The sequence below is a fragment of the Lates calcarifer genome, unplaced genomic scaffold (genome assembly GCF_001640805.2).
Source record: "Lates calcarifer isolate ASB-BC8 unplaced genomic scaffold, TLL_Latcal_v3 _unitig_5776_quiver_344, whole genome shotgun sequence".
NCBI lineage: Eukaryota > Metazoa > Chordata > Actinopteri > Centropomidae > Lates > Lates calcarifer.
The window spans coordinates 131,687-152,149 of record NW_026117718.1 but is presented as its reverse complement, the minus strand read 5'-3'; the positions used below and the strand labels follow the sequence as shown (position 1 = coordinate 152,149).

Below are 20,463 nucleotides of genomic sequence, written 5' to 3'. Positions count from 1 at the left end.
GAGGATGGCATCCTCCACACCAACACCTTGCTGATACATGAACTGCAGGCAGTCCTGGGCATGTTGCACCGGGGGTCTGAGGAGGCTGAGGAAGAGCCGCTCCAACGTCTCCATTAGGTGTGAAGTGAGTGACACCGGTCGAAAGTCATTCAGCTCACTGGGCTGGTTCTTCTTGGGCACTCTCCTTAGCTGCAGGCTAAGGTTGAAGATCCGTTGTAGTGGTTTCCCCAGTTCTGCAGCGCAGGTCTTCAATAGTCTTGGACACAAATGCAAACCAGCACAGCATTGTACACATTGCATGTGCTGCAATGGTAAAACTACATCTCAGTTTTGAATTTAACCTTGTATCGGTTTCTTTTTAGGTTGTGAAGCTCCTAAACAACAAGCGTTCTCAGGCAGTAGGAATCCTCATGTCCTCCCTGCACCTTGATATGAAAGACATTCAGCATGGTGAGTTCATCATTTTGTCAGCTGCAGTCAGTGTGATAGCTTGATATTTACACACAGTAATACAAAATACTTATTCTTCATGAGATATCATAATTTATACTGGGAACACTGAGGAAAAGATCCATTTCAACAAGTAGTTTAGTTATTCTGCAGATAGAACCTACTTTTGCTAAAAAAGGAAACTGATTCTGCTAAGATCATAGAAAGGAACCTTATATTTACCTACATAACTGTTAACCTGAATGGATATGTAGTGGGTGGATGTTCATCTGGTCATAATGTTTCTGCCACTTGGTATTTTGTCCAAAACAGTTGTAGTACAATAATAACAAGCGTGATTACTGTAAATTGTCATAGATCTGATGCATGTCAAATCTGCATCTGATTATTTCAGTAAAGAAAGTCAAATACACTTTTGCTGTGTAAGTTTTTTATTTTCTTTTTGAAGTAAGAATGAAACTGATTCATGACCCAAAGACTGAGGTAGAAAAAAACAAGACTTCATTGGCTAATCACAACAAAATCAGATACAAATGTCTAATAGGATAAAATTATGAAGTGATGGCAGTTTATATCCAAAAAGTCAAAGGTCACCTTCAAATGAAATCACAATGTTCTGCAATTACACTTTTCTAGCTTTTATTCAACCTCATAACTCAAGAGCATAGGGGAAGTTCTGACCAGATTTGGTCAGATATTGGTGACATTAATCTTGGTGCTCAGCTTCACACTGATTGTATACCATTTTAAAGTCTTCACTGCATATTTATATGACAGACATACACCAATCAGCTATAACACAATGACCACTGGTGGATGAAGTGAATAACATCTATCATCTCGTTAAAACACAATGTTCTGCTGAGGAACCTTGTTCCTGACATTCATTTGGACGTTACTTTGTCACTTACCACCCACCTAAATATTGTCACAAACCAAGCACACACCCCTCCAATGGCAACAGCACTCCCTAATGTCAGGGGCCTCCCCCAGCAGGATAAAGCTCCCACCACACCACAAAAACTGCTCAGAAATGTCTGGAGGAACACAACAAAGAGCCAAAGCTGTTGACCTGGCCTCCAGACTCCCCAATCTGATTTAGTACCTGTGGGACCTGTCTAATGTTGCATAGGTCAAGTCGAGTCAAGTCAAGTCAAATTTTATTTATATAGCGCCAATTCACAACAGAAGTTATCTTGAGGCACTGTACATATAGAGCAGGTCTAGACCGTACTCTTTATCTTATAAGATTTACAGAGAAAAACCCAACAGATCCCACCATGAGCAAGCACTAGGCGACTGTGGCAGGAAAAACTTCCTTTTAAGAGGCAGAAACCTCGAGCAGAACCGGACTCAAGGTGAGCGGCCATCTGCCTCGACCGGTTGGGTTTAGACAGAAAGAGAGGGGGTTGGGGAATGGGGTAGGAGAAAGACAACATTGCAGATACACAGACTAGGTCAAAATGTAATAGTAGTAGTAATAATAATAATAATAATAATAATAATAATAATAATTATTATTATTATTATTATTATTATTATTATTATTACAGCTAAAGGAATAATAATGACAAACAAGAGGTCCCCCTCATAGTGGCAAAACAGCTCTGACCTGTTGGGGCTTGGATAGGGGATCTCTGAAGATCTCCTGTAGTGTCTGGCACCGGGACATTGGCAGCAGATCCTTTGGTTCCTATGGGCTGCAGGATGGGGTCTCCATAGATCTGACTTGTTCTGGATCATCCCACAGATGCTGGGTCAGATTGGGATCTGGGGAGTCTGGAAGGCCAGGTCAACAGCTTTGGCTCTTTGTCGTGTTCCTCAAGACATCTCTGAGCAGTTTTTGTGTGTGGTGGGAATGGTGGGACACTGGGATTGTTGTTGCCAGTGGGGGTGTGTGCTTGGTCTAAAACAATGTTTAGGTGGGTGGTATGTGTCAAAGTAACATCCAGATGAATTAAGGACCCATGGTTCCTCAGCAGAACATTGTGCTGTAACAAGATGATGAATGTTATTCACTTCAGCTGTCACTTGTTTTAATGTTATGGCTGATTGACTGGGTGGAGGATACAACTGTGAGGGCTAACTCCAGTCTTCAATCATATCTGGTCACATCATTTCTTTCAATTCTCTCTCTCTCTCTGTCCCTCTCAGCCATTCTGAATTTGGATAACACAGTAGTGGACCTGGAGACCCTACAGGCCCTGTATGAAAATGTGAGTAGCACAAACTCTCTACAGTCTTACACTCAATTTATATTGTCTGTCTAGTAACACTGTTTGTTACTTTCAGATATGCTGAGAATAGTGAATTTAATTGTAAACCTGTAAGTTACAGTTGAACTGTATTAAAACTATTTCACATCAGAAGAAGCTGTCACCAGGCGGTAGACTAGATAATAACAATAATAACAATAATAATAATAATAATAATAGTAACAATAATACATTTTATTTATAAGGGCCTTTCTGAACACTCAAGGACACTGTACAACATACAATAATCAAAAGAACTGTGCAACAAACAATAATCAATAAAACTCTACAATATACAATAATCAATAAAGCTGTATAGTATACAATAATCAATAAAACAACAATGGATAGAATCAATCTAAAAGAAATGTAGGGCAGTGAAGTTTCAGTAGGATGGTTAAAGTGAATAGGCGATCTCAAAACAGATGGGTTTTGAGTCTGGATTTGAAAACAGGAAAGGAGTCAACATTTCGGAGGGCTGGTGGCAGGGAGTTCCAGAGTTTTTAGCCGCTCTGCTCCCCATGGTGCTGAGACAGGCAGAGGGTACACAGAGATGAATGGAGACGGAACATCTGAGGGAACGGGACAGGGTGGTGATGTGTAGGAGGTTAGACAAATATGGGGGGTCAAGGTTGTGGATGGCTTTGAATGTAAGCAGGAGGAGTTTGAATTCAATACGCTGTTTAACTGGGAGCCAGTGGAGTTGCTGAAGGATGGGGGTGATGTGATGGTAAGAGGGGGTTGTGGTGATAATGTGAGCGGCAGAGTTCTGGACCAGCTGAAGCTTATGGAGGGACTTGTGAGGGAGGCCAAAGAGGAGAGAGTTGCAGTAGTCGATGCAGGAGGTGACGAGGCTGTGGATAAGGATGGAAGCAGCATAGGGGGTGAGGGAGGGGCGGAGTCGATTTATATTGCGTAGATGGAAGTATGCAGACCGGGTGATGTTATTAATATGAGATTGGAATAACAGTGTGCTTAATTTCAGAAAGTTTGAGGTGAACCAGGATTTTATTTCCAATAAACAGGAGGTGAGGAGGAAGGTGGAAAAGGAGTTTGGCTTGCTAGAGAAGTAGAGCTGGGAAGCAGTGGAAATGGATGTTAAATTTACGGAAGATAAGGTAAGTGACAAAGAGAAGGAGCCCTAGGACAGAGCCCTGGGACACACCTGTAGTGACTGAGGAGGGGTAGAGTAAACCGGTGTCAGTTGCAATGAGGAGGTCATTGGTGATTTTAATGAGGGCGGTTTCTGTTCTATGTTGAGAGCAGAAAAAGGTTCATAGAGGCTATTTGAAGTTAAACGCAGGTGAAGTTGGGAGGCGACTATTTTTTCAAGAATTTTGAAGATGAAAGGTAAGTTCAAGATGGGGTGAAAGTTATTATAGTTGTTGGGATCTGAGCCAGGTTTTTTGAGTATTGGGGTGATGACTGTAGTTTTGAGTAGTGAAGGAACAATTCCAGTGGTGAGTGAAGAGTGAATGATAGTAGATATGAGGGGAAGAAGGGAGGAAAGGCAGGATTTGACCGAGGTTGTGGGGAGGGGATCAAGCTGGCATGAGGAGGGATTGGATTTGCTGGTGAGGTCCGAGATTACAGAGGCATCGGGGAGTTGAAAACAAGAGAAGGGCTGGGAGTGTGGGAGAAATCCAGGTGGGGAAGATGGCAGTGAGTCTGAGTGTAGGTGCTGGCGAATATTGCGGATTTTTTCCTTAAAGAACATCATTACAGAGTTGCAGGTGTCAGTTGAGTACAGATGGGGGGTAGAGAGTCAGGATGATGGAGAATTTTGTTGAGCAGTGCAAACAGTGACTTGGTGTTTCCTTCATTAGAGCTGATAAGACCAGAGTAAAAGTTTGATTTGGTTTTAGCAACTGTGTCCTTGTATTGTAACATATGGGTTTTGTGCATTTCTTTGTGAACAGTAAGAGCAGTTTTTTTATGGAGCCGCTCAAGTTGTCGACCTTTCGCTTTCATTGACTGGAGTTTAGGTGTATACCAGGGAGCAGTTGATGTGAAGGAAACAGACCTTGTTTTCACTGGGGCAAGAGAGTTGAGGATGCTGTTTAAACCATTATTGTAGTGAGTTATGAGGTCGTCAGGGGTGGAGGGATAGTCCGGAATCGGAATATTGTCGATATTGGAGCAAAGAATATCTATGTTAATGTCCGAAATGAAATGAGACGTGGTGGTTTGATTGCTGTGAGGCAGAGTGCGACATTGAATGAAAGGAGGAAATGGAGTGGTGGAGGTTCAGGCAGGTGACGGCTGTATACCGAAAATGCCCAGGAACCACAGGAAGATCCAGGTGAGTGCAGACCAGGTATAAAACTTGCTGGTCCACATAATGCCTGCAGCTGTAGGGTGGAACAGTAAGAGCCAAGTGGACAACTAGGTGCAGTGTTCCAGCAGGTAGGCTAATGTTGGCCCGCTCACACACAAAAACGATCGTGCAATCGTTACTTATGCAAAGAAAAGTGGGTTCTTTGACTCAATCAGGATGCAATTAATGGAGCTGTAGGAGCAGCAGGAGACTTGTCATCACAGATCAGACTCTACAGCTCCAGAGGCAGAAATACCTGCAGAAAGAGACAGAAGAGGAGAGAGAGAGAGAGAGAGAGAGAGAGAGAGAGAGAGAGAGAGAGAGAGAGAAAGAGAGAAGCTCAGTGCATCATGGGAGATCTCCCAACAGTCTAGGCCAATAGCAGCATAACTAAGGGATGGTTCAAGCCTGAGCCAACCCTAACTATAAGCTTTATCAAAGAGGAAAGTTTTAAGCCGACTCTTAAAGGTACAGCGGGTGTTTCTGCCTCCTGGACCGAAACTGGGAGAAGGTTCCACAGTAGAGGAGCCTGATAACTGAAGGCTCTGCCTCCCATTCTGCTCCTGGAAACTCTGGGAACCACCAGTAAACCAGCATTCTGGGAGCGCAGAGTCCTAGTGGGATTGTAGGGAACTATGAGATCTTTAAGGTAAGACGTCTCAATAACTCCGTTCAAGCACACATCACTAAGAATAAGAGCAACACATATAGCAAGTTCACCAGCTATCGCAATAAACTGAAATAGAACATGTGTTCTAAAACATTGTCAATTGTCAATACGAAATCTGTGCCAATTTTACTTCCTGTTAGTATAAATGGACTGTACTTATATAGCACTTTTCTAGTCTTTTCGACCACTCAAAGCGCTTCACACTACAGATCACATTCACCCCATTCACACACACATTCATACAGCACTTGTTCTATACATGTTAAGTGCTCTCTAACATATACACACACATTCACACATCGGGGGCAAATTGGGGTTCAGTATCTTGCCCAGGGATACTTCGGCATGCGGACTGGAGGAGCCGGGAATCGAACCACTGGGGGCGACTGCTCTACTTCCTGAGCCACAGCAACAGTAAATTTGTTATAGTGTATTAGAGTGTTTTAATGCACCAGGACAAAGCTGGAGTTGCTCTCTTGTGTGTCTCCCTCAGAGGGCACAGCAGGAGGAGCTAGACAAGATTGAAAAGCATATCAAGTCGTCTAAAGACAAAGAGAATGCTAAACCTCTCGACAAACCTGAGCAGTGAGTTCTTCCTCTGACATTTCAACATTAATGAGCAGATTTCCTGACAAATGGTGTGTATCACAGAGAGTAAAACATACAGGAGAGGGTGAGAGTTTGTGTTTGTCATTTGTTGCAGGTTTCTCTACCAGCTCTCTGTGATCCCAAACTTCTCTGGCAGAGTTTTCTGCATCCTTTTCCAGTCCAGCTTCACTGAGTGCATGTCTTCTATAACGAGGAAATTGGACATACTGCAGAGGGTATGCAAGGTGAGTCACTGACCACATGAAGCATGTCCAATCAAAATTTAGCTGATTTAAAAGCAAGGGTATGCTGGTTTTCCTTCAGCGTAAATTCAACGTAAATTCAGATGAATCATGTGATGACCTGTCATCACTGACTCTGTGAGCATGATAGAGAAAATGTCTCAGTCATTTTTATGTCTGTTGTATGTCTGTTCTGTTGTTTGTCTGTGTGTTTCCTTTATCTCACTCTGTCTGTTCTTAATGTTCTCTGCAGGCCTTACAGGACAGTGAGTCCGTGAAGCAGGTTCTAGGTCTGGTTCTTGCCTTTGGTAACTTCATGAATGGTGGGAATCGAACCAGAGGCCAAGCTGACGGCTTCACCCTCGACATCCTGCCCAAACTCAAAGATGTCAAGAGCAGTGTGAGTAAAGAGCTGAAACACAATTCAGTGAAACCTGTGAAACATATGAAGCTGCTCTTCCATTCTAGACCTTGCTCCTTGCAGTCTTGTGTTGTGAATATACAGTATTTGTACCATTTAAATAATGTGTGTTACCATGACAATACAGTTTATAGAATATAGCTTATATCTACATAGCATTTATGTTATTGGTAGTTTGTAAAACAGCTTGACCCTATATTCATGGACATACCCAGTGTGAGTATATCAAGAGCCCAGGCTGTTCACAGAGTTAGGAACCAATCCCTCTCACCGTGTGCTTTATATCAGCTCAGCTCCACACAGCTTTTGTCAAGCCTTCAGATGAATACTGACTGTCAGATTAAGAGATGTCTCAGTCAGTCTGTACAGCAGCTCTGATGTGGACGCAGTAATCTTTCCTGTCATTGTGCTCTGTCACTCCTATCCTAACTCTGTTCCTGTGGAAACTGGCTATACCTAAAGTCTGTCTGAGGGAACAATCCAGGAAAAACCTACCATTTCATATGAGTTATCTGAGCTGTTATGACACAAGTTATCTGAGCTGAGCTGTGCTCACAAAACATGCACACTCTGCACTTGAATAAGTCTATAGCAGAAATTAGCTGTGACATCTCACCATGTCAGCTGTTAGCCAACTGTTATGTTTGAACAATGCTATTTTTTTTAAGGTGGTCCCAGAAAGAAACAAATCCTGTAAATCCGGTGCACCCTGTGGGCCAAATCTCAGTGCAGTGACAGACAAAGTGAAGTAAAAATGCTAATTACCTTTATATGTAGAACAGCTTTCAAAGACAACAAACTGAAAACAATAAGCAAATGGAAGAAGCAGTGGGTAAATAAAAGAAAACAAATCAAATTAAAATCTAATTCAGATCAGGTCAGGTACAGCCAAAGCTTTGGTTGTCTTCTTCTGGACATTAACGACTAATTATACAACAAGTATTTCCAACCAAGCAATCTGATTGGTCAACAAGACATTTAGAATGTGCTCAAAATCAGCATGACAGCACGCCTTACTCATCACTAAAAATATTACTCCACCATATACATTTTACTTTGTTGGTAATAGTTGTATAATCGCAATGTTACACTCAAGGGTGTGCTTTAACGTCATTTGAGCACTTCAGTGATGCTTGCAGACTTCCTGACTGCATCACTGTCATGCTCAAATGACGTTAAAGCACACCCTCTCGGTTTATATTGCTTAATTCAGCAATATACTGTATCTATTGCTGTGTATATCTTGAATTATTTCACTCCTAAAAACTGTAGGGACAGCACCAAGGGATAGGTGTCATTATAAACTGTGGTGTTGGTTTTGCTTACATAGGGCAGTTAATAACTTTGTTAATCAAAGCTCCTCAGAGTTATTGAAGAGAACTCCTCTGATGTTACACATCTGTCTCCAGGTATTTGGGAGTGGCACTGCATGTGTGAAAGCAGATTATATGAAGTCTTTAGTGTCTTCAGAGGAGCTGTGAGAAGTCTGATAAATGTCCTCAGGTGATTTTACTTGAGTCAGTGTGGGCTGGGTCTGAAGACTACCATCTGTAAAACCATCTGGGGGTGTGGAGTTAGAAAGAAGTGAGCTGACCAGACCTCTGTAGCCCCTCCTCACCCCTACAGACTTCAGGATACATTAGAACCTACTAGCATTACACACCTTAATCCCTGACTGAATTGTCAGTGATCAGTTTGCATCATGTGGGCACCAGGTTTTGAGTGGAATAAAAAAAGACAGTGTCTCAGTTCCTGCTGCATCGATTTTTTCAAAGTGTCCATCCTGAGTCAGTCAGTGTTTTCATACTGTGATGTGTGTGGTGTATTCTGGAAGGCCACACAGAAATAGCTTTAAGGAGCTCATGTTCTTGAAACTAACTTCTCCGCTCCTGTGAATTTCCCTGTTTCTTTCTTTTCTCTACACATGCAGGACAGCGTGAAAAGTCTTCTGTCTTACCTGGTGGCATACTACCTCAGGCACTTTGATGAGGTGAGCTTTTACCTTTTTTCTTTACTTTTCTCCCTCCCTATGGATTCTCTCATCAGTCTTCCTCTCAAACATAGCTCATATTCAGAGCAGAGAGAAGTGCATATCTACAACAATAAACAGTAAATCTAAGAAACACAGTTTGTCTGATGGTAAATGGACTGTACTTATATAGCGCTTTTCTAGTCTTTTTGACCACTCAAAGCGCTTCACACTACAGATCACATTCACCCATTCACACAGCACTTGTTCTATACAAACAGTGCTTTCTAGCACAGACATACACATTCACACACCAATGATACACATCAGAGGCAATTTGGGGTTCAGTATCTTGCCCAAGGATACTTCAGCATGCAGACTGGCAGGGGCCGGGAATCGAACCACAGACTTTCTGATTGGTAGGCGACTGCTCTACCTCCTGAGCCACAGCCATGAGGAATCCATCTTCTGTGACCACTGTGCTACAACTGACATTATGTATGAAAACTTTTGTTCTACATTTTCACATCACTCTGGCACCACATTGCTGCAAAGCTTTTGGTAATAATAATTATTAGACTGGCAGCCAGCAGACTGAAAAAAAAACAACACACGTGGTGATCCTAAAACATTTGTGATCATCCCAATTATTCATGTGATCATGTTTACTGTGTGTGTTTGTCTCTGTCACCAGGATGCTGGCAGGGAGACATGTGTGTATCCTCTTCCTGAGCCTCACGATTTGTTCCAGGCTTCACAGATGAAGTTTGAGGACTTTCAGAAAGATCTGACTCGACTCAGGAAGGATCTCAGGGGTAACACACACACACACACACACACACACACACATACACACACACACACACAAAGAGAAAGAGATTTTACATCATAAATAGTCTCTGTGGTTTCAGTTTTACAGACCCCATTCTAAAGATGGATACCTGGAACTTTAAGAAGACCCATTGTTAGTCTGCTTGTTTCATCAAATGGCTGCTGATTGTAAATGACAGTATTTGAGGGTTAAAGTAATGATCCCCAGTCCTTCATCCATTTCATTTCTTGCAATCACAACAATCACAAGACATGCTACAACATGTCCAGTTGTACTTATGTGTGCCATCTCTAAACAATAAATCCGAGACTATCCTTTAAAAAACGAGCCCATAGGTCAGCACAGCAGTTTTTCATGATCCATAATAATATTTTAGTAGCCATAGTACAGGAACAAAGAAGATGACGCAGTATAAAGAGCAACAAAGTAACTCAAACCGCCATCTTTTGCTAAACCTAGCCAAACTGAGATAATTTCACAACGTTAAGCACATGTTTATTACTATTACCGTGACGACAAAGCTTTTCTGCCACTGGTACGCTCCTATGGGACGTATCTGAGTGTAGGAACAGGCAGCCTATAGGGTTGGACAACTTCTCAAACACCTCTGGGACAGGAGACAAACATGACTATTACCAAATCTTTTCTGTTTGTCACCACAAACATACACAGCATTAACGCAGGGCATCCAACTACACTGATAACTAACATGAGCTATATTGTATTTTGCCTACTTGTATTTTTCATGCCGTTTAAGTTTTAAGTTTAAGTGTTTAAGTGATCTGACTGCACTGTTTTCTTCATTATTCTGTCAGCTTGTACATCAGAGGTGGAGAAGGTGTGTAAAGTTTCAGATGAGGATAATTTGCAGCCATTCAAAAACAAGATGGAGGACTTTCTCACACAGGGTAAGTGACAAAAACCATGAATGTAGATAAGGCAGGTGTAGTGAGTCAGTCTCTCTGCTGATCCCAGTGCCAGTTTCAGTAATGCAACAAAAAAAAAAAATCCTTTGTGATAAATGTTTGGTCCTCATAGACTCCCATTCTAAAAGAAAGGAATACCTGAGGATACCTGAGACCCATTATTACTCTCAGAAGGTTTAATATTTGTAAAATTTTCCCACAGTCTGGAAAAGCAATTAATATACTGTATGTGTGACATCATATCAATATCTATGGCAGGCTCAGGGAAATGGGTGCTTATCCACAGTTCCAGTGGGTCACATATCTCAGAAGTAGACCAGGAAGAAAAAAACCTAAGGACTTTTTGTTTTGACCTTTGATCTTTTTCTTCTTCCTTTCTTAGCTAAAAGTGAGCTGGAGACCCTGGAATCTCAACTCAGCAGCACTCACAAACTGTAAGAACAACCTCTATTTGTTGTATTTCTAAATTTCACCAAGAACTGTGTTTCTGTACAACGATGTATGCAGGAGTGCCACACATATCACTGTGGTCAGTGCACTTCTTAAATCCACCAGTCTGTATTCCTTTGGTTTTACAACAACATTACAACAGAAGTGATGACTAAGCCAACATGGCTGCTGCTCGGGCGGCTCTGACCTCAGGACTAGGTCAACATCTGCAATAAAATGTGTGTTGTCATATGGCACTTGATTCTGATTATCAAGAACTGAATGTGGTTGCGTCTATGTACTTTGACCTGGAATGTATTCTGGACAGTGCCTAACCAGTGCTGTTGTTTTAGGAAATCTTACACTGTGCCCACAGAAAATATTCTTATCAGCTAAAAGGTGTGCATTACCTGCCATTAACAGCACAGTTTGGACATGTTTGTATCAGAGCCTTACATGACCTTTCCCTACCTTCCTTGCATTGCATTGAGAAAACTATGCTGATAACTTTGCTGGCAAATATCCATGGAATGGAATTAAGCTCCTCCAGCATTGTCACTTTGGAGCAGGTTTTCTCTGAAGACCTCTCTGTATTCGGCTGCATTAATTCCTCCCTCAGTTCTGACCAGTCTCCCTGTCCCTGCCGCTGATGCTGCCACCACCATGCTTCACCATAGGGATGGTATTATACAGGTGATGAGCAGTGCCTGGTGTTCACTAGACATGGTGTTTGAAGTTCTGCAATCTTTTTCCTTATGCTCTCAGAGTCCTTTAAATACTGTAAGGCAAAATCCAAGAGAGTCACCTCCCTGACCAAATCCCCTCTCACCTGGTTACTCAGTCTGGTGGGAAAGCCAACTCTAGGAATAGTCCTGGTTCCAAATTTTTTTCTATTTCACAAGGATTTGTCCACTGTGCTCCTGGGAACACTCAGAGCTTTAGAAATGCTTTTCTAACCTTTCTCTGAGCTTTGCCTCACCACAGTTTTATCACTGAGGTCTACAGAGTGTTCCTCTGACTTCACGGTTTGGTTTTTGTCCTGATATGCAGTGTGAGATGTGGGACCTTATACGTTGGTGTGTGCTTCTCCAATCAATGCAATTTGCCAACTGGACTCCAATCAAGGTCTAAACACATCTCAGGCATAATTAAACCAAACGAGACCAAGCACCTGATCACCAGACAAATTCCACAACAAAGGCTCAGAATATTTTTTTTGTTAATAGGATTAGTATGGTAGAAATAAATTTACAAAAAATTCTAAAAATATGTTTTCACCATTTACACTTAAATCTATAACACAATAAAGAGTGTTAAGAGTCTCAATACTTCCTGAAGTCACTGGATATCTACATCTGATCAGCAGATGTACATATAGAATCAGAAAGACTCATATTTGAGGCCATGTTTATTTAGACTGATGGTTTACTGAAGCTGACACACAAAGGCTGTGTTCAGACTGACCTGAGCATTTGAAAGACACCAGTGTGGTGGGGGTGCCAACACAGAGGGCTTGGGCAAAAAAACATTTTCTGCAACACAGTGTGACTTTATCTGATGTAAATATACAGTGGTGGAGAAAAGTTTTCAGACACTTAGGTCTTCAAGTGCAATTTCTTTTAGTACAGTCACAGCCAAAATACTAAACAAATCCTAAAAAAGCCATTAAAAATTGACTGGTTCCATAAAAATACATATGTAATTTTGAGTATTGGGTCATTTTGGTATCAGTGAGCCACTAATGAAGGTCGTGCTTTTTATTAAAAGACACAATTTTTGTTGCCGTGCTTCGTGTCTATATAAAGCCAGCACATTTGAAAGTTCTTCAGAGACAAACATGGCTAAAACAAGGAACCTAACGCAGGAAACACACCTGAAGATACAGATTCTCAGTGAGGAAGGGTACAGCTGCCGCCAGATAGCCAGGAAGTGCAGATGCAGTCCTTTAGCAGTTGGATACACTCTGCAGAAATACAGACGAACCAACAGCTTGGAAGACAAACCAAGATCTGGGCGTCCAAGGGTTTTCTTCAGCAAGAAATGACCGCATCCTGATCCACATGTGCAGGGAAAACCGCCGAATGACATCACAGGAGCTTCAGCAGCAGTGGTCAAACCAAACTGGTGTCCAGTGTTCCACCCGCACTGTACGTGGCTGACTTTTAGATCGTGGCTTAAGGTCCTACAAGACTGTCAAGAAGCCCCTGATCAATGAGAGACAGAGGTTAGCCCGGCGTCGTTGGGCCCAAGCACACAAGAACTGGACAGCCAGGAATTGGAAGAAGATTCTGTGGTCAGATGAGTCCAGCTTCCAGCTTTAGAAGCTTTATCTCCAGCATGTACAGTACCTACTGTCAAGCATGGTGGAGGCAGTATCATGGTTTGGGGATGCATGAGTGCTGCTGGTGTTAGTTATCTCACTGTCTGTGATGGCACATTGAACTCTGTATTGTGCCATTCTCGAAACCCACATGCTCCCTTCTGCACGTGCACTGTTCCGTCGAGGTCAAAACTGGATGTTTCAACAAGATAATGCCCCTTGCCACACAACCAGGGTCAGGAGAACTTGGCTGCAGGAGCACTGTATCCAGGTCTTAGAGTGGCCAGCTCAATCCCTGAACATGAGCCCCATTGAAAATCTGTGGTGGATTATCAAAAGGTCTGTTTCGTGTTGCGTAAACCAAAGAATTTAGGAGAATTAAAAGCAGTAATTCAAGAAGAATGGGACAAGATTACCCCTCAACAGTGTGAAAGGCTCGTGGGGAACATGCCAGCCAGGATTAGAGCTCCACTGCATGCTAATGGCAGGACTACTAAATATTAATTTGATGATGTGGTGGTTTATTTATTTTTTGTTCAGTTTTGAACACATTCTCTGTTATTTCATTCTCTGTTAGTTGTCACTGTTAGTCTTGTAAACAATAAACCAAAAAATATCAGTTGTACTTGTTTGTGTCTGTCTAATGCAGCCACACCTTTTGAAACACAAAAAAGATTTTTCCACAAATATTTAATTTTAAACGTGTCTGAAAACTTTTTTCCACCACTGTACATTCCTGGTAGCGTGAACAGTGCATTTCTACCGTTTACCTGGTGAACACTAAGAAAAGCTCGAACCATCTCTGCAGTGATAGCTTTCCAGAGAGTCTGTGCGCATTATAAACTGTAGTGTGTGTGTGAGTTTTGGCACATGATTTCATTTAAACACATTTAAATGCATTAATGTGTCACTCAAACTGGATTTAGTGGATTATATTTCATTATCTCACAGGCACCTACAGCAACGTGCCGCCACCACAGTCATTTAATGATAAACGATGGCTCGAGATCTTCTGGTCCTCATATTTACTCATAGTCTACAGAGTTGGCTCATTTCTGGGGGCATATATTCTGTGTACACATGGAGAAAATGGGAATTGTAAAGTTTACTTTGTGTCCTGTCAGGTTCCTGGAGCTCACAGTGTTCTTCTCAGTGAAGGCCAAGGCAGGAGAAAAGGAGGTTTCACCCAACACTTTCTTCTGCATCTGGCACGAGTTCTCCTCTGACTTCAAGGACCAGTGGAAGAAGGAGAACAAAATCATCCTCAAGGAGAGGTACATTATAACATGCTATTCTGTCACATGCTGTTGAGGATCTAGTAGAAACAGAGCTGAGCTTTATGAATGTGTGTGTGAATGAATGAATGTGACCTGCAATTTAAAGTGCCTTAAAGGGTTGATATGACCAGAACAGTGCTATATTAGTCGTATTTACATCTCTGTCTTTCTCCTACATCAAAACTTCCAAGGGGCCGATCACTGTAAACTTTGTGATATAGAAAATTGAGTGTGTGTATTTGTAACATTGTGTGTTGTGCAGGTTAAAAGCAGCAGAAGAGTGCTTCCGTCAGGCCAAGGAGAAGGCTTCCTACAGTGTCAAACCCAAACATGCCTCCGGCATCGTAAGTTGACCTTTGGTCTGCATTTTTATGATTTCAGCGACCTGAGGATCAGAAGAGAAGCTTTAAAAATTTTCATGGCTTCCTGACAAAATGTCTGAAATACTTAAGGAAGAGATTAGCAGCATGAATGTGCAGCTGACAGATCAGCAGAAATGATGTGATGCATCATGTCAACATGGAGCAGAATCTCAGAGGAAAGTTTCCAACATCTGGAGGAATCCACAGCAAAGAGAGGAACTACCTAGTGTTAGTGTAGGGTTCCTAATAAAGTGCTCAGTGAATGTATCTGCTCATAATCTGAAAGTCTTGGCTATTTTAACCAAACTTGTCTCATTACGTACTGTATATGCAACTATCTCTTGTTAGTAAAAATGTGTTTTGTTGTGATGCATCACATGGTTAAATTCAGTTTTCTCCACAACACAGTATCAGCTGAATATTTGTATTAAACATATCTGAGAATAATTCACTGTGAACATTTTTGGATATTGCTATCCATGTGTGGCCAATACACACTTGTCTTGTTTGAAATGTGTCTAAATTATAATGATTCAATAATATAATATAATGCAGGACTTTTTCTTGCGATGGAGTAATTTTATATTGTTGTATATTACTACCTTTCCTAAAGGACCTGAATACTGGTCTGCAGTGTAGGTGACTAATACCACTTGGATCATGCGAGGGAAAGACAGTGATCATGGCTAAGTGATAAAAATGAGACAGAGAATGAAACCAGTTTTGACATTCTGACCACTTCAATCTTGTCATTGAAGTAGTCATAAGGTATGAATCTACTAAAAACATTTCCTGACCAAACAAGTAATTAGTCTAAATGTTCACTTTACTTCTCTTCTGTTTCAGATATTCATTTAATTGTTTAGTTGATTCGATTTTTGGGACAGATACAATATATGCAGACAAACTGAAAACAGCTGTCCCTTGTCAGTGTTTCTAGCATATGCTAATTTGCCACATCCATTTGGACATGTGAAATGTACTTTACCTCTGTGATGTGTTCTTTCCACAGAAAGCCAAGCTTGGCATGAAGATTTGACTCCGCAGGCTTGGCATGCTTATTTTCCCGACTTTAGGCACCAGCAGTGAGTCAAAGACAAAAAAGTACAAGGAGAGGAGAAAAAAGATGGGACATGTGAATGGCATGTCCTGTGTGTGCAGCTGAGCCTACCCTGGACATCTTGTTTCATTCATTTAATTTTTTGTCCATTCCCTGCTGTGTCAGCCTGCTGCCTTATGTTGCTGTCCTCTCCAGCTGAAAACTCAATCCAACACAATCACGGAAGGATGCTGCTGCAGGGCCACCAGGCACCAGGAATCATGGACTGTTGGGATCATCACAAACCCACATTTATGGATTAACAAAAAACTCACCACTTAATCAGAGTGTCCAAGGACCAGACTGTTTCGGTGAACATAGCTTGGGAACAATGGAGATCACAGTTAAACTCACCTGAAACATCCATCTAGTGATGGATGTGGACAGCACAGATATTGTATTCATTTGGATGTGTCATTCCATCACTGGTCTGTTTAGTTGGGACAACAGGCATTTGCCTTACTTTTCTACAACACATACTTTAAACATCCTCATTACAGACATCAACAAAAATGGATCTGTTTGTTCTAAAAGGTGTAAATATAGTTCTTCAGTAGCAGCCAGAAGAAAACGTCTGCCTGTCAAAGTCCTAACATTGAGTTATTATTTAAAAAAAAAAAAAAATGTAAAAAAAAAAAAAAACCTTGGTCAGAATCAGATGTCAGCATGATTGTCTCAGGTCTTAGAGTGTGAAGCTTTTCCAGGACACTCAGTGATGTATTCCAGTTATGATATTAAATATTCAATATTAAAAGTAATGGCAGCAACTTAAACATTCTGTGTTGAAAAGTAACAGAAATGTTGGTTATCCCAAACAACAGCCATGGACACATCCCTCTAAACAACACAGTAAATCTTTTGTGTGTTCACCTTCATATCTCAGCACACACTTCATCATTCACATCATCACAAAGCTGTTTGTGGTTCTACATCAGACTCAGTAGAGAATCATACAGAGAGGAGGAGAAGTGTATTTACATGTGTAATTTCAATGACCTGCCATACCATACTAGATATACCATACCGTGTGTGTGTGTGTGTGTGTGTGTGTGTGTGTGTGTGTGTGTGTGTGTGGTTGATACGTGTGTGATGAAGGACGTGTGTGGTGCACTGAATTACAGTTATGACAGTTTGTTGCAGGATTAATGACTTAATTAAAGTAAAGTAATAAATTGTAAAAACTGATTGTGAGGCACATTTTCCTGTTTCTGTCCATGATGTCCTCCTCTGTTGGCTAGCATGATACTCACAGGAACTTAACTCCATTTGAAACTGTTTCATGTGCAATAAATGTTTCTGTAAACTGTACATGTATATGATGGGGTGCATGGGGTCTGGGTGCGGTTTAAGTTCTGTAAAATAAAGAGAATTAATTCAGCATCCTTTTGGTTTATGCATTATCTCACTGATAAGAGATGTGATGGATGTGAGTGAGGAGCACAGAAGTGTCTGACACTTCACTTTCCTGTAGTCAACAGTAGAACACTACAGTGGTTCTCCAGAGCAGAGGAAAATGAAGTCATGAAATCATATCAGGCTACCCTCTGTTCCACTGCACTCTGTTTCTGAGTCTGCAGAATGCAGTCTGTCATTCAGGGTTTCTGTCAATCATCTCTGTGAAACAGTACTCCTGGGTTTTATTATAAAATAGATGAGGATTTACTGCAGCCGATGTCACTAATCCCTCACGGTTAATCAAACTTGTTAGCATACCAAAGTCTGCAGTAACCAATGGTAGCTGGAGCTGGAGGGAATGAAAAGGTGAATGACCCTGGGAGAGTTCAATAGCCCTCCTTTGTCTATGGAAAAAAAGGAGCCTTGTGGTCTCATTCTCCATTTTGAGAAGGCTGAGGGAGGGTTACTACAGAATACATACCCTTAAATGTGGGTGGCATGGTGCTGCAGTGGTTAGCACTGTCCAGGTTCAAGCCTCCAGTCGGCTTCTCTGTGTGGAGTTTCTATGTTCTCCCTGGGCCTGTGTGGGTTCTCTCCTGTTCTCCAGCTTCCTCCAACAGTCCAAAGACATGCAGGTTAACTGGTGACTCTAAATTACATGTAGGTGTGAATGTGAGTGTGAATGGTTGGTTGTCTCTATGTGTCAGCCCTGTGATGGACTGGCGATCCGTACCAGGGTGTACCCTGCCTCTCACCCAATGTCAGCTGGGATAGGCTCCAGCCCCCCAACAGATAAGCTGTATAGCTGTATAGATAATGAATGAATGAATGAATGAATTCCCTTAAATGTAGCGTATTTTGTATTACTCAAAGTGAGTAATGTACTTGAAATACTTTGGATTACTTCAACATTGTCTTCCATTATTATTATTATTATTATTATTATTATTATTATTATTATTATTATTATTGTATATAACACTGTGAATGGTGTACTGCTGCCTAAAGTAGACTAAAGTGATAACACTCATGGTGGGAATGGTTGGGTCTGTAAAGCTAATAATCTTAAGAGTACAGTCTAGACCTGTTCTTTAATGAAAAGTGCCTTGAGATAACTTCTCTTGTGATTTGCTGCTGGACTGAATTGAACATGAATAAGGATCGTGGGGTCAGCTGTAGAAATCATATGAACACACAGAGTGGAGGCTGACAGTGTTACGATGAAGTGAAGATGAAAAACAAGGTGAGAGATCATCACTTACACTTTCACTGAGAGTTCAACTCCTCTCAATTATTACATAGCACACTGCAAAAACTCAGCTCTCCAAAACAAGAAATAGCAATAAAATGGGGGAAATATTTCTTTAAATAAGCAAACTGATCTGCTCACAGAACAGGAAAATTTTACTTTACAGAATTTTAAAAACTAAATGAATAACTTTGCTGGTTTTAAATCGCATTTCCTAATTTTATGGCTCTTATTATCTATTGTTTGCACTGGCTTTTTGTAGCAGCTGTATAATTCTGGTAATTACAGTGTAAGTTAGTCAGCAGCAGAAATAAAATCTCTGTAACAAGTTACAATATTGCATTAAGATAAAACAGCAACAAAAAACTTAAAGTGTGCCATGCTCTAATATAAAAACTGCTTGTGAAGAAAAAGTATCTATTACTTTGATTCAAGATATTTCATCTGACTGAGATTAGTTTTTTTGAAGTGCAGTGTGACACCTGATGATGATGCTGTCATCTCCTCAGGTGTTTTCAGTATTTCAGATTGATTATCTGCTCTGGGACAATAAACAACACCAATGATACCTGATAGCAAAACGTGCTGTATTAATCATGTCATAGATGAAGCTACATCCTGCTGTATTTAGGCAGACAGCAGCAGTCTGTATACAGGCTGGGAGGACTGGAGAGAGCCAGGAGCTGCACCTTTACTGTTCAAATGGCATCCACATACCTCAGGACTGCACTCACTGCTTCCACAAACTGACACCTGAGAGCAGTTCATCCAGTGCTTTCACTCTAACTCAGACTCATTTTAGCTCTTCCATTTTAAGTTTTATTTCAGCTGCTTTTAGCGTTTGTACTCTGATGATTCAAGTGTTTCAGTATCTCTGCTGTTTTCAAATGTCTCAACAGCAACATTTTCTTCAGGAAATTTGGCTTTTCTCATGTTCCTGACTTTTTCATTTTATCCTTCACTGTGAAGTACTTTGTAAAATATGTTTGTTTAGACATTAGCACTGTAAACTACTTCTCTGACTATTGGTCTGACCTTTAACCCTGACTGATGATGGTTTACAGGTACATATGATGGATATATGGATCACAGTCCAATGACAGCTACTCAGCTACTGCTGATGTGGCACAATCAAATTTTTGTCTACAGACAGCAGGGTGTGCCTACATGCCTATGTAACCCTGTGTATGCACAGCTTTATAAATCTAACACTAATGATGTATGTATATAAATGTTCACATATATGGACTTCCTCATGACGGATGTATGCTCTCTCTGTCTTTAAGCTTTCGGGGTGTTGCTTCTTATCTGCTTAACCTTTTCCAAACTTTTGTACACACACAGTGATGTACAGTATGTTAGCACTTAAGTCTTCCTGCAGACTTAGGGCAAATGCTGACTTGCATACAGTATGCAGTAATCATATGATCACTGAAGGTAAACACTGACCAGCCATAACACATGTGCGGGCCTAGCAATATGGTGAATATACGAAATATGATGAAATATGGTGAGTTTTCAAACACCTTGGGCTTTGGGCTTTGTCGTGTTTCTAGGGCCATTTCTGAGAAGTTTTTGTGGTGTGGTTGGAGCACTGTACTGCTGTAGGAGGTCCCTGCCATTGGGGAGTGCTTTTGTCATGGGGGGTGTGTGCCCCCAACA

General features: G+C 41.3%; 1 protein-coding gene across 1 annotated transcript in view; it reads left to right on the top strand.

The window, feature by feature from the left end:
- The window catches only part of fmn2b (formin 2b), a 36,901-nt gene extending 19,366 nt beyond the window's left edge, over positions 1-17,535 (top strand). Inside the window, 12 exon segments of the mRNA XM_018666509.2 lie at positions 363-450; positions 2,605-2,666; positions 6,186-6,277; positions 6,396-6,525; positions 6,776-6,922; positions 8,874-8,933; positions 9,607-9,727; positions 10,560-10,652; positions 11,053-11,104; positions 14,544-14,693; positions 14,959-15,040; positions 16,071-17,535. Coding sequence (XP_018522025.2) covers positions 363-450; positions 2,605-2,666; positions 6,186-6,277; positions 6,396-6,525; positions 6,776-6,922; positions 8,874-8,933; positions 9,607-9,727; positions 10,560-10,652; positions 11,053-11,104; positions 14,544-14,693; positions 14,959-15,040; positions 16,071-16,097 — 1,104 coding nt within the window. The 3' untranslated portion in view covers positions 16,098-17,535.
- Positions 17,536-20,463: the final 2,928 nt, after the last annotated feature.